The 13,431-nt window shown below is 32.4% G+C and overlaps 1 protein-coding gene across 2 annotated transcripts in view; it reads left to right on the forward strand.

The window, feature by feature from the left end:
* Tmtc2 (Transmembrane O-mannosyltransferase targeting cadherins 2) overlaps positions 1 to 13,431 on the forward strand; it is a 1,074,543-nt gene that overhangs the window by 670,696 nt on the left and 390,416 nt on the right. For both annotated transcript variants that reach the window (XM_072529360.1, XM_072529361.1), the window contains exon 5: positions 3,704 to 3,789. In XM_072529360.1, the coding sequence (XP_072385461.1) occupies positions 3,704 to 3,789 (86 nt within the window). The remainder of the gene's footprint in view (positions 1 to 3,703; positions 3,790 to 13,431) is intronic.

Raw genomic sequence — 13,431 nt, forward strand, 5'->3', positions numbered from 1 at the left:
TTTGTTTGGTCTGGTCCGACCGTCTGGGATTAGTAAAAAGAAATTGAACCAGTTAGAAAAAAAATCTAAGCAAATTGTGTAAATATGACATTGACGTCCATAATTTATTCATACATTTAAAACAGGCCTACGACTCAATTAACAGACAAAAGATATATCAAATATTGCATATCTTTAACATCCCCAAAAATAAACACAACTAATAAAAGCAAAAATGAACTCGTCAACGGCAACTCTCGGAGTACAAAATGAGCTCAATGAGAACTTTTCAATAGTCAAAGACCTAAAACAAAGAGATTCAACCTGACTCTTGAGTATGTAATAAGACAGCTGAATATGGGAAGAGGTAATCTCCTAACAAATAAATCAATACAGATTGCCACCTATGCCGATGACATTAGCATCATGTCTTACACAATAGAAGAGGCGACAGAAATATATTCACAATTAAAAACAGGGGTAGAAGAGACCGGACTAGAAATAAATATTCGAAAGACAAAAAACTAACACTGTTTAGGGCTAGAAGAAACAGACGCAGAGTTGAATAAAAGAACGATATTGAAACTAAAAACATTCACATATCTGGGAGTTACATTAAATACGAATGGAATAGAACAACCAGCAATTCAAAAAGAAGAGTAAAGGAAATCAAAGCTTAGTTTTCACTCGCCCATGTGTTCCGCTCCAAAAACACACACTGGAGATCAAAAATCAGAGTCTATAAAACTATTATCACACCATGAGATATGAGTGATGACAGAAAACACAAAACCAGAGCTAGAAGTCTTCGAACGAAAAGTCCTAAGGAAGATATTTAGACCTATTAACGAAAACGGAGTATGGAGATCCAGGTACAACCATTAACTCTATCAACTGTTCAAAGAGGCATCTATCTCAGAATTCGTTAAAGTTCAGAGAATATGGGTTGGTCATGTAGTGAAAATCGAGACTGTAAGATTACCAAAAACAGACCTAGATAGTAAAATGAGGGCGCAAGACCAAAACAAAGGGCACGGAAAAGATGTGAGGATGAAGTGGCAGTGGACGAGCAAAATTTGCTAGACGTGAGAACTTGAAGAAATATTGACGGGACCTACAAGGTTGGAGTCACAGTTTGGAGGAGGCCAAAGGAGAGAGAGGGAGAGAGAAAAAAAACTGATTGCCGATTCAGCTTAAACATTTAAATTTTTATGGAGAAAAATTACGAAACTGAAAGTTTTTAATTCTGGTTCCAAGAAATTGTAACACATATTAGAGCTAAACATTGTCTATTATTACCTATCCCCCATCAAGCTGCGGTGTGCGAAGAAGACTTTCTGGTTTTTATCGTTGAAAAATGTTAAATTAAAAAAATTCATATTATAATAAAAACATAAACCATATAATTTACAGCAAGATTGTATGAACAGATTTAATATCTACGTAAAAAATCACATCTTAAATGATACGAAATTTTACTGTCGATAAAAGTTCTAGGTTGGGCGAACTGATTATTTGGTTTTTGAAACTTTTGTAAAGGTTAATCTTGTTATATTTTAAATTTGTTGTTTTTTCTATATGTTATACTTTTCTTTTGTTTTAAGTACAATTATCAATATCGGCATAATTTATGTATACATATATGTATACATGCAAGAAATTACATTAGATGATAGCAGGAACATAGTAATTCCGTGTAAAGCAACTTTTTTTTAATTTAAGTCGAATAGAAAAAGCAAGAAACTCATTAAAATAGAAGTAATAAGTAGGCTTTTACAAACCGTAAGGGAAACTGTCCTCCTATATAGTTAAATTGTCAACCTCTGCTGCAGAAAGACGACAAAAAATACTTGGGAATGTATTAGGATCCCAAGCTGGCATGGAGAAAACACATCTGTAGCAAGCGAAAACAGCTGGGCCATAAACTCATAAAACTATAGTGGTTAATAGGCTGCAAGTCAAAACTGTCCATCGACAACAAATTTGACATATTAAATTATTCCAAAATCCATTTGGAGTTATGGAATTTAACTATAGGGAACATCAGCTAGATACAGAATCGACGTTCTTGAAAGATTCCAATCGAAAGTAATCTGATTGATAACTAATGCTCCATGATACGTTCTAAACTCTGCCAACGATATGAACAGAGACTAACAGACTACCCTAATAATATAGCTTAAAACTTAATGACACAACCAATCGGACGAAGGCTCAAACGAACGACCCAAGCCGACCTGCTTTAAATTAGTTGCAAAAGCCCAATAGAATAAAAACAGAAGGTCACCTAAACTTTAAGACACATGTGGCGCTTGGAGCCAAGAATCCACTGGAAAGTGTCAATAGGCAATTTTATGTAAGACATTTTTTTTAATATTGTCAAATAGGTATTATACAGACAGTTGACTTATTTCAATATTTCAATAACATTACAGATTATGAATATATTGGGATATTAAATAAAACAAAAGAAGTTGTACAGTAGATGGTAGTGTGGACCAGCGCGAAGCTACATGTTTCCTGTATTTTTAAATTTTTATTGTTCTGCATCTAATTTCTTGAGACATATTAAAGTAATTACTATATTAATGGGAATGAGCCACAATTAAAGCTTAAAATAAGTTTATTGACGTTTTCATTTCCACGTCGTAAATCGTTCTCAAAATACAAACATTAATAAATTAAACAAATTGTAAACAAAAAGAGAAATCAAACGATTTCTACCTAGCGAAACCGAATTCAAATTTCTACCACTGTGTGTGCACTAAAACTTGCGAAACAAACAGCTGGATAAATTACTCGGCAAGGGAATCTAAAATTGCATTCCACATGCCGTTCATCCTGGTCAAAATTCGTAGTGAATTCAGTTTCTGGTACTCCAAACGAAGTAAGTAATAAAACATAATGACGGTATTAGATTTTTGTTTTGATACAGGGCAGCGACAGCCGCTTATACGTATTTCGACCCCTTTAGGTCTCCTCAGAACGGTATAGCCACTGCTCTGATTCAAAACAAAAATCTCTCCCGTCCTAGGGAATAGTTATCAAAATAACTATATAAAAACGTAACTACGCCATCGTAAACAAGTTGTGTTTTTTTTTATCTGACTCATTTATATTCACAATTCAGACATATATTATACATTGTACAGTAGACGACTTTAAAATTATATTGCCAATGTTGCTGAGTTGCATTCCTGGGACGACTTTATTGTCACTCGATTACATGAAATCAAGTTTAACTTGAGCATATCCGTCCGTTCGAAAATATCTGTTTTCTTTTTTAAGTTAGCTGTCCTAAAAGCATCTAATTTGAATATAGTAAAGTATACTTACCACATAATTTGTGAGTATTCCCGATAGAATACTGCACTTTTCTATAGTTTAATTGAGCTATGTATTAGCAAATATGATTATTATTTTTTGATATTTTATATTTTAATCAAATAAAATAGCTAAGTGCTCATTATTTTTTTTTTAATGTCACGTATATTCTAGATGTGCTATAAATATAACCTAATTTTCACAGTAATTAATAACATTAACTTTATTCTCTTTTGGAATGTTTTAACCATAAATAAAAATGACATCCCAGTGTATCTATAAAAACCCCAACCTCTTAGTTTATCTCTCTTTAACCCAGCAATTATGAAAATGTAACTTTTGTCATCGGACCCATTCGTAGAATTCTGACAACATAACCTAACAAAAAATTTTGTTTCAGGGGAATTCTGCTCCAAGGCAAAAACAAGTTAGATGAGGCCATTTTGAGTTACCAGAGGGCAATTCATTTCAGACCGTCATTAGCTCGTAAGTATAACAGTAAAGTACATTAATTTTGACGACTTTTATACTGTGAACACTGGTTGGTTCATTATTTTTGTAGAAAAAAAAATACGGCAGGCAGAAATTAATTATAACTTATATATTCATTGAAAGTGTTATGCAGACATTTTATGTTTGGTTTTCTACCAATTATACTTTACCTGAAAATTAAATAATATTGATAAACTTGTCAGTAACTGATGCATTATTTATTAAATAGAAAGAAAATTACTTAAAACTCATACAAATCCTCTTACGAATAAGACAGCAATTAGAGTTTTAATTCTCAACGTATGGTTTATTCATTGGAGCTACTACAAACGGTCTACTAATTTAGTAATTTTTTTTTTAAGATTGTTGGAAGTTACTACACTTAGGGCCGGTTGTTCGAACGCTAATCAAAACTTGATTGTAATTAAATATTTAACTAAAATCAAATACGTCACATTTTGAGGTTATGTTGACTGATTCATTTTATTATATTATTATTTATAATATTATTTATAAAAATATTATTAAACCATAATTAAACCCTTTCTGATATTAATTTCATGTTTTTATTTACAAATCAATAATAATAATAATCAATTTTTAATAATTTTGGTAGCTGCTATGACGTATTCGCTTGTAATTAAATATTTGATTACAATCAAGTTTTGATTAGCGTTCGAACAACCAGCCCTTATTAAACGCAAATGTTTTCCATTACTCAAAAATTATGTTTAATTTTATAGTTGATTTTTTCGTAAACAGTTTAACGGATTCTGCTGATATTTTTTGTGTTATATACTTTTCAACATTTTTCATCTTCAGCAAGATTCATCTTTTACATTTCTTCTAAAATTTTGGACAAAGGTTTACTCAAACTTCTCTTTTGGGCATATAATGGATGGGAGAAAAAAATGTTTTTCTTCTTATGTTAAGTATGAGACACTTTGTCGAAAGGACAAGCTACTAGGCTGGACATAAATTAAAATCATGTTGTCGTCTCATATTTTGCCAATATTTTCTTTTTTTTTTAATTTTTCTGATATCTTTTTTAAAAGCAAAGAAAATAGATAATTTTATTTTTTAACATGTATTTTAACTGAAACAATACAATAGCCACAGTTTCTATATCTTGTAGGGAAGCAGAAAGCGACTGGAGTCTGAAAAGTCTTAATTGGCTACCGAAAATATCATATAAGTGTTCAATAGGATTCATGTCGGGACTGTTAGGGGATCAATTCAATTTCTGAATATTTTCCTTTCGTAAGTATTCAGTAGCAAAACGCGACACGTGAACTCTGACATTACCATGCATTAAGATACAATTATTTCCTATATAAGATACGAAAGGAACAACGCGTTTAGATAAAATTTCTGTAATGTATTTGTGGCTTTCGCTGTTTAAAGAGCCTCCACATAAAGGCAATAAATCTGTTTAAATAAAGAAAATTACACTCCAAAACATCTCCATTAAACAATCTTGTATCTCTGATGTAGAACTGTGCATACCGCTCACCTGGTCGAGGAATAACTTTTAAGCATCGATCAAAGCTGTAAAGGCAACACGTAGAGTCGTCCATAAAAAGTACGTTTTTCCAGGCCTAAATGTGCCAGTTCACCAGCGTTTAACGCAGGTCTTCGAGCTGAAACTCGAATAAGAAGACTTCCACCCAAAGAACGTCTTCTGATAGTGCTAAAACTAGACTGAATAAAGTAAACTTCTGCAAGCTGCATTAAAATACTCCTAGATCTGTTGAAACGTTCTCTTAAAGCACGAAGTAAGATGTATAAATCTTGGATTGCTGTAGTTACTTGAGATCTACCGTGTCGTGGTACTAGGTGCTGTGGTATACTGGATACTGCAGGTAATAACCAATAGAACGATCGAAGGCAAAAGAGGATTTAGTAGGAATAAATATTCATGACTTTGAAACCCTTGGTCAATGTACTGGCTTATGAACAGATAAATTGTGACAGGCCATGCAAGATCGAGGAAAATATCGGCAAATAGTCATTAAAGCTAGCCACGTCTAATTTGAGCATGGTAATGAAAGAAGAAGAAGCGTCTAAAAACATAAGAAATGGTTATATGCGCAAATCCCAATCTCAAACCAATAGCACGACTGCTTAATCCCTCATTATATTAAGTTACCACTTAAACACGTTCATCGCGAATCATATTTCTTCTAACCCATTTCATATTCTAAATAAACAACAATTAAGTTATGCAACGACAACTCTCAAATGACCAAACTTTCACAAAACTGACATAAGTGTCAAGTGGCGCGGCTGTCATTTAGATATGGGAATTCAGAGTCATCTTTGAGATTCGGTTCACGGATTCCCGCACACTTAAGATAACCGTGTAACGGGTCAGTCGGGTCAACAGAGATCATTATGCAATATGGAAACCAATTTTATTATTTTACCGGATTAATTATCAGGAAGTTCACGATTCACATTCCCTTCAAAAGAACAAGACAACAAAAATTCCTAGAACTTGGAATTCGGTTGACATCTCGGTTTCACTTAGTAACTACGACATCGCTTCGCTGTTCAGTACATATCGGATCGTAGTGGATATTAGAATAATAAACGAAAACGAACATTGCATAATCCCGGATATGGATTTGGATATGGATAAGTTTTTGGCCCACCAGAATTCTTGGACTTTACTGAATTTTTAGTGTGAGATTTCGAACTTCAAGCTGTAATTACCTGGAACTTATCCATATCCATTTAAAAAATCATCTGTATAAAGTAAGAATAAAAGATTTTAGGCATTTAATCGTCAAACGAGTTGATGAGTTACAGTATAGGAGCCAGTAAATCTGCTTTAATTCTGTCTCATATTATCCATTGCTGAGCCGGTTCAAGATCGTTTATTATATGCTCCAACCTGGTACTAAAACTACTGCTTACCAGTTCCAGGAATGGTTTATCGCCCTTTCAATCTAGATCCGCAATATTTTGTCATAACAGTGTTACCTCGTGAAGGGTGCGGTTCTTTACCATACATTACGGTCTTCATTAGTGAATTGTTAAAGCTCCACTTTAATTTATTCACATAAACTACCTCTAAGCGTTTGTTAGTGTTCAGTCAAGCCAATAAAAAGGTTATTTACCCCTCCAACCATCCTCAACCTCAAGGGGTTGAGAGGAGTTAGAGAGGTCGTTGCAAAAATGTATAATGAATTACTTGCATTTTGGCCGATGATCTTCTGTCTCGGAAACAATATGTCCTCTTTAAACTAAAGTTCATGTAAAATAGCCTAATTTTATTGTCAGAACGTATTAATTCCTATACCTGTAAGTGAATGTACACGTCAGAAATCACATCATAAAAAAATCATACAAAAAGAAATTTTTAACTACCTTAATAATGTATTTAGCGTACAAAAATATACAGTGCTAGTCAAAAGTCCGTTCCCCCACTCGTATTTTTTGAACGGTTAAAATAGTGAAATTTTAAGGAAAGTAATAAACATATGTAGGCTTCTTATCTAGTAATAACAAGTGACGTAATAGTGACAGATGACGTTACAGCGCCACAGTGACAGATGATTTTAAATAGGACCTTATCGCAAGTGATACCTCGTTTGACATGTATTGAAAATACCTATTCAACCATACTAATTTTATTTGAGTTTAAGCTCATTATGATGACATAAATAAATAAATACTAAAATTGTAGTTTCGCATTTAATTAATAATTATTAACACCTCCACCTCTGATTACTTGTCAAAAAGTTGACGTTTTTAGAACTAGAGGCGCACGTTAGAATATTTATTATTTAATTGCGAAAATACAGTTGTTTCAATATACCTATTCAATCATACTAGAATTTTTAATTTTAATTTTTCATTTTTTAATTTTAATTTTGTTTGGATTTAAAATCATTTTGACGAATAAATTAAATAAATACTAAAATTCTAGGTTGGCATTTAATTATTAAAAATTCTAACGTCCGCCTTTGATTATTTGTCAAAAAAATTGACGTTTGTCAATTATCTAGTTGTTTTTAGTTTGCAAAAGCATTTACAGCTCAATATTTAGTTTCTGTTTATGCTTAGTTTAGTCAATTTAAGTTTAGTCAATTTAAGTTTAGCCAATTTAAGTTTGGTCAAGTTGATTTTAGTTGGTTGTTCTTAGTTAATATTTAGTTTAATTATTGTTTAACGAGACATTTAAATTTTTACAAAGGCAAAATGGTACGTACTGTAGCCGACAAAGTAGCAGCTGTGTTGATAATTGGTGAATGTGGAAATAATTTCCATGTAGCAGAACGTCTTTTTAGTGAGAGGTACCCCGATTGCCCTACATCGAGAGCTTATTTGAGGAATCTTCTTCGGGAGTTTAAATAAATAGGTAGTGTTTAAGATGTCAAACGATCTGGTCGACCAACAATTAGTGATGACAAAAAAATTGACATAAATTTAGAAATGATAATGAACCCTACTTCTTCTACAGGCCAAGTTGCATCTATCTATAGAATCAGTCAAACGACAGTACACCGAGTGTTGGCTGAAAACAAATTTAATATATAGAAATTAAAAATTGTGCAACTTTTAGATGATGACCTTGACCGAAGACTAGAATTCTGTGAAAATATGTCCAATAAAATTAACCAACAGCCCGATTACATAAAAATAATTTGTTTTAGTGACTAAAGTACTTTTTTCTGCAGCCGTCCCAAAAATAAAACTTTCGGTATATGAATAATTAAAATCGAAAGTATGATTTTACACAACTCGTACAGAAAGTAGCTACTTTCGAGACTAATTTTTTCACTTTCGGGACGATTTTGGATAGCTAGGTAACGGCTTTGACAATAACATCAACTTTTAGTTTATTATGACAGCGAATGTCATTTAAGATTCGTGTGTTTTCGCTCAGTATTTCGTTTTTCAATTCCAAGAAATGGAAATTAGCAGTGAAAGTGAAGTCGAAATGATTCCAGATAAGATTAGGGAAACTGCTAAAGCCGCTATTTATAAATTGTTGCCGGTAAACTCAAGAAAGAGGTATGAATTGGTCTACGATTTATTTCAAAAATGGAGCAATGTTAAAAATGTACATACTATAAATGAAGAAGTCATTATTGCATAACTAATGGAAAAATCTAATATCTTGAAGCCATCAAGCCTTTGGAGCAGTTACTCGATGCTTAAGTCGACACTTAACATTAAAAATAATATAGATATAAGCCGCTATCCAAAAGTTATTACTTTCCTTAAAAGAAAATCCATTGGCTACAAACCAAAAAAATCAAAAGTATTGAATAAAGAAGAAATAAATAAATTTTTATCAGAAGCTAAAGATAAGATCTACTAAATGATAAAGGTTATATAATTAAATCTAATTTCTCTTTTTTTTATTATCATTTTATTTGTAAATTTTAGGTTCAATTAATAATTGGTTTGGCAGGCGCTTGTCATCTTGAGGAGCTTTGCAAAATGAGTTTAGATGATATAGAAGATAAGATAACCATGTTACTGATTAAAATTCCTAATTCTAAAACGACCATGGAAAGAACCTTTGTGGTTATTGGAGAAAATAACATTTCTTTATACAGAAAATATTTGTCATTACGTCAAGTAAACACAACGCATCATAGATTATTTGTATATTACAAAAATGAAAGGTATACTATACAACAAATACGAATACTATCGGGGAATAAATCATTCTTTGCCATTCAACATCTAATGAGGTCAAAGCTTCTCTCAAGGCGTGCCAAAATCCAAATGTACAAAACCATAATACGACCAGCAGTGACATATGGAAGTGAAACATGGACATTGAGAAAGAAAGAAATCAATAAGCTATTAGTATGGGAACGCAAAATCCTGCGAATTATATATGGTCCTTGCAGGGACAGCGTGACAAATGAATGGAGGAACAGATACAACAATGAAATAGAGACTCTATTCGGGAAAGGAAACATCGTAAGATACATAAAAGCCAATAGATTAAGATGGGCAGGCCACGTGGTACGGAGTGATGACGACAGACTGATTAGCAATGTGTTTTGGGAAAGACCAGATGGTAGAAGATCGACAGGAAGGCCTAGAAAAAGGTGGAAAGACGCAGTCAGGGAAGACCTGGAAAAGATGGAAGTAAGGCCATGGGAAATAATAGCACAGGATCGGAATCAATGGAAGGCAATAGTAAATGCGGCAAAAACTCACGAAGAGTTGTAAAAGCCAATGATGATGATGACTATACTACCTATTGGTATTCACACTTTTGAAAAAATCGCCTGCACTTTTGCTAAATTTCTTAAATTACCGCATCCAAAAAAATACACCGAGCACTATGTACGAAGGAGCTCAGCCAGTTTATTAGCTGATAGTGGTGGTACTATATCCAACTTGAAACGATACGGAGGGTAAAATCAACTAATGTAGCAAAGGGATACGTAGAAAATTCTTTAAAAAATAAATTTAACATAAATATACATATTGAAAATGGCCGCAACCAAGTTAATATCTCAAAAAATAGTAAAAGTACTACTGAATAGTTTCAATACTGCCACTTCTGTTAATATTCCTAACAATATCAATGTAAACAATTGTTATAATTATGCTATTAATATTCATAAGGAGATTTTTCTAATGCTAATTTCACGAGGATAACTTAAAAGTGTTTAATAAAAGTTCATAAAAGCGGGTGGACACATCCAAGTGTACTTGGTTAAAGTCTGCTTGGACGTTGCGTGCGATACACTTGGAAGCTACTTTGCTCGTGTCACCTTTTCATCCTAGTACACTTGTATCTACAGATTCTATCCAAGTTAAGTAGAACGCAGACCAACTTCCTTGGATCCAAGTAGGGTGGTATTGTAAAATTAAAATGACGTTGGTGTCGAAAAATCGAAAACAAGAACTAAACACAAAAAGAAAATGGTCTGAAAGGGTGAGTGTTATATTCAGGGAGTTATACGAAGCTGAGGAAGCATTATGGAATGTACGGCTGAAGGAATATAAAAATAAGCAGTCTAGAAGTGTGGCATTTTTCTTAAAAATAAGGAATCTAGAAGTGTGGCATTTTTCTTTTTTATTTCTTTTCTCTGGATTCCAAACTCATGTATCAACATATCAGCAACTACTACAACATCTTCCACAATTACTTCTGCTATCTTTACAATGGTTATTTGACATCCAAGTCATTTAACCATGGCAATTTACTTGGTACAGTTACACTTGTATAAGTCCACTTGGTCAAAGTCAATCCGCCTTAAGTAAAGTTTATCCATATATTCTTTTTAACATATAAAACGGCTACAGAAATAATATTGTACATAACACGATACAAAAGTAATTTTACGAGACACGCAGGCTTCCAGGACTCGTCTACGGATCGCCGTGGAAACTTCCTACTCGTCTCGTAAAATATGACTTTCGGAATTTGTTACGTAAATTACTATTTCACTTAATGGAAATGTTAACACACACAATGTGAGGTATTGGAGTTACACATATCCTTACGTCTTTCGTGAAACACATACTTAATTTTGAAAAAAATTATTGTTTGGGCAGGTATTTTGGGAAACCACACAGTTGGACATGTTTTTCTTAATACTAACTTAACCGTTGACGTATATCTCGAGATGTTACAAATTGCAATTAAACCGTTAATACTAAAAATTCTGGAGAATAATTCAGATGATTTCGGCAACTTGGAAATAACGTTTCAACAAGATGGTTTTCCTGTACAAAATTATGGTGCAGTAAGACGTTACCTAGATAAGGAATATCGTGGTAGATAGATTGGTCGACGAGGAATAATAGAATGGCCAGCTCGGTCACCTGATCTCACACTATGAGATTTTTTTATGTGGGAATACTTAAAATCTAAAGTTTACGCTACAGCACCCGACAATATTGACATTTTGAAACAACGAATTGTTGAAGAATGTAGAGCAATTTTCCCCGACACATTTGAACGGCAAGTGCTTAGAAATAGGATTCATTACTCATAGGAAGTAGATAAAGCACGTTTAGAATACTTACTCTAAGAACTGGTTGTTAAATATTTACTAATTGAATGAGAAGCTACAATTTTAGTATTATCTATTTAATTTATTCATTAAAATAAGCTTACACTCGAACAAAATTATTATGACTGAATAGGTATTTTCAATACCTTTCAAACGAGATATTACTTCCCATAAGATTTCATTTAAAATTATCTGTGGCGCTGTAACGTCATTAGTCCCTATTACGTCACCTGTTGACTAGTTGAGAAGCCTACGTCTGTTTATTACCTTCCTCCAAATTTCACTATTATATCAATAACCGTTCAAAAGATACGAGGGAGGAAACGGACTTTTGACTAGCACTGTAGACATAAGAACTATACATTAGTTACAAGTAAATGTTTTTATTAGAAACCTGTGTAATAAAATAATATTAAAAAATCGATGCGCTCCTTAATATTAATTTTATTTCTATAGCGTTTATATTTTATCTTGTAGTCTCTTTTGAGCTCCACAAGTCTTTTGAATTTACTACAAATCGTTAATATCGTTGAGGCTTGTTAAATTGTATTGACATTGCTTCTCAAGGAATATATGTAGCGAAAAAATTCTTTCACAAAATGAGTTCAGGTAGGTAATTTAACTTAGTAACAAGAAAAAGTTTTCTTCGTTATATTTAAATTGACGGAAATCTACCAACAGACATATTAAACTTATAATATTTTTTAAATTAAAATTTTAAAGTAGGTAGATATTTTAAAGTGAATTGCGATTAAGAGTACTAGACATGTAAGATAAATTGTGTATTTGCTTTACTTGTAATAGTTAATCAAGTTTTGCATGCATTCTAAGCGGATATTTGATATATGGCATGTTTAGTATCAAATGATGAAACAAAAATGTAGAGTGGTGGGTAATATTAATTTTCTTGCGTTTAAATTGTGGATTGAAAAAAAAAATTACTAGTTACTTATTAAAAAAAGTAGCTATATACTTAATGTGAAATATAAAATATTCACCTCCCAATTTAATCCGCCTGAATCAATTCACTTGAAATTTAGTGAGTTGATGAGAAAGCGCTCAAATAACAAAAGCTATACATCACCGATGTGTGCTTCCGCCCCAGGGGTGATTGTCACCTCTTTATCGGAGATTAAAATTCTTTTGATCAAAATAATTACGGGAACAGATAGAGAATTAAATTTTAGGCAACGTTTGTTTAATAGTGTTTTTTATAAAGTCAATACTGTTTGAGGTATTTATGGTTGAAAACAGCGAATTTGCATTAAAAAAAGTCACGTTTTTTAACGGTTTTTAATGAATAACTAAAAAAATATACATAAGTGTGCAAAACAAAAATAAAGCTTATAAAAGAAGGATATGATTCATTTTTACAAGGTATTTTAGGTACAATACAAAGTAAGATATGATCGTTGAAAGGAGACTTTTTGCGAATATTTGGGTCAATGTCTTAAATTGTAAGAATAAGGTTGATTTTTCGGGTGCAATGATATTAAAGTTTTTTTATAGTCCATGACAAAACCTTTAAAATGAACACAATAAAATGTTATTTGCAAGTAAACTCAGCAAGTTACTGCTTGTAAAAGACCGACTTTTCGAATATTTTAAGGAAAAAGGATACTACATATAATTTAAC

Source organism: Diabrotica undecimpunctata, chromosome 4 (genome assembly GCF_040954645.1).
Source record: "Diabrotica undecimpunctata isolate CICGRU chromosome 4, icDiaUnde3, whole genome shotgun sequence".
Lineage (NCBI taxonomy): Eukaryota > Metazoa > Arthropoda > Insecta > Coleoptera > Chrysomelidae > Diabrotica > Diabrotica undecimpunctata.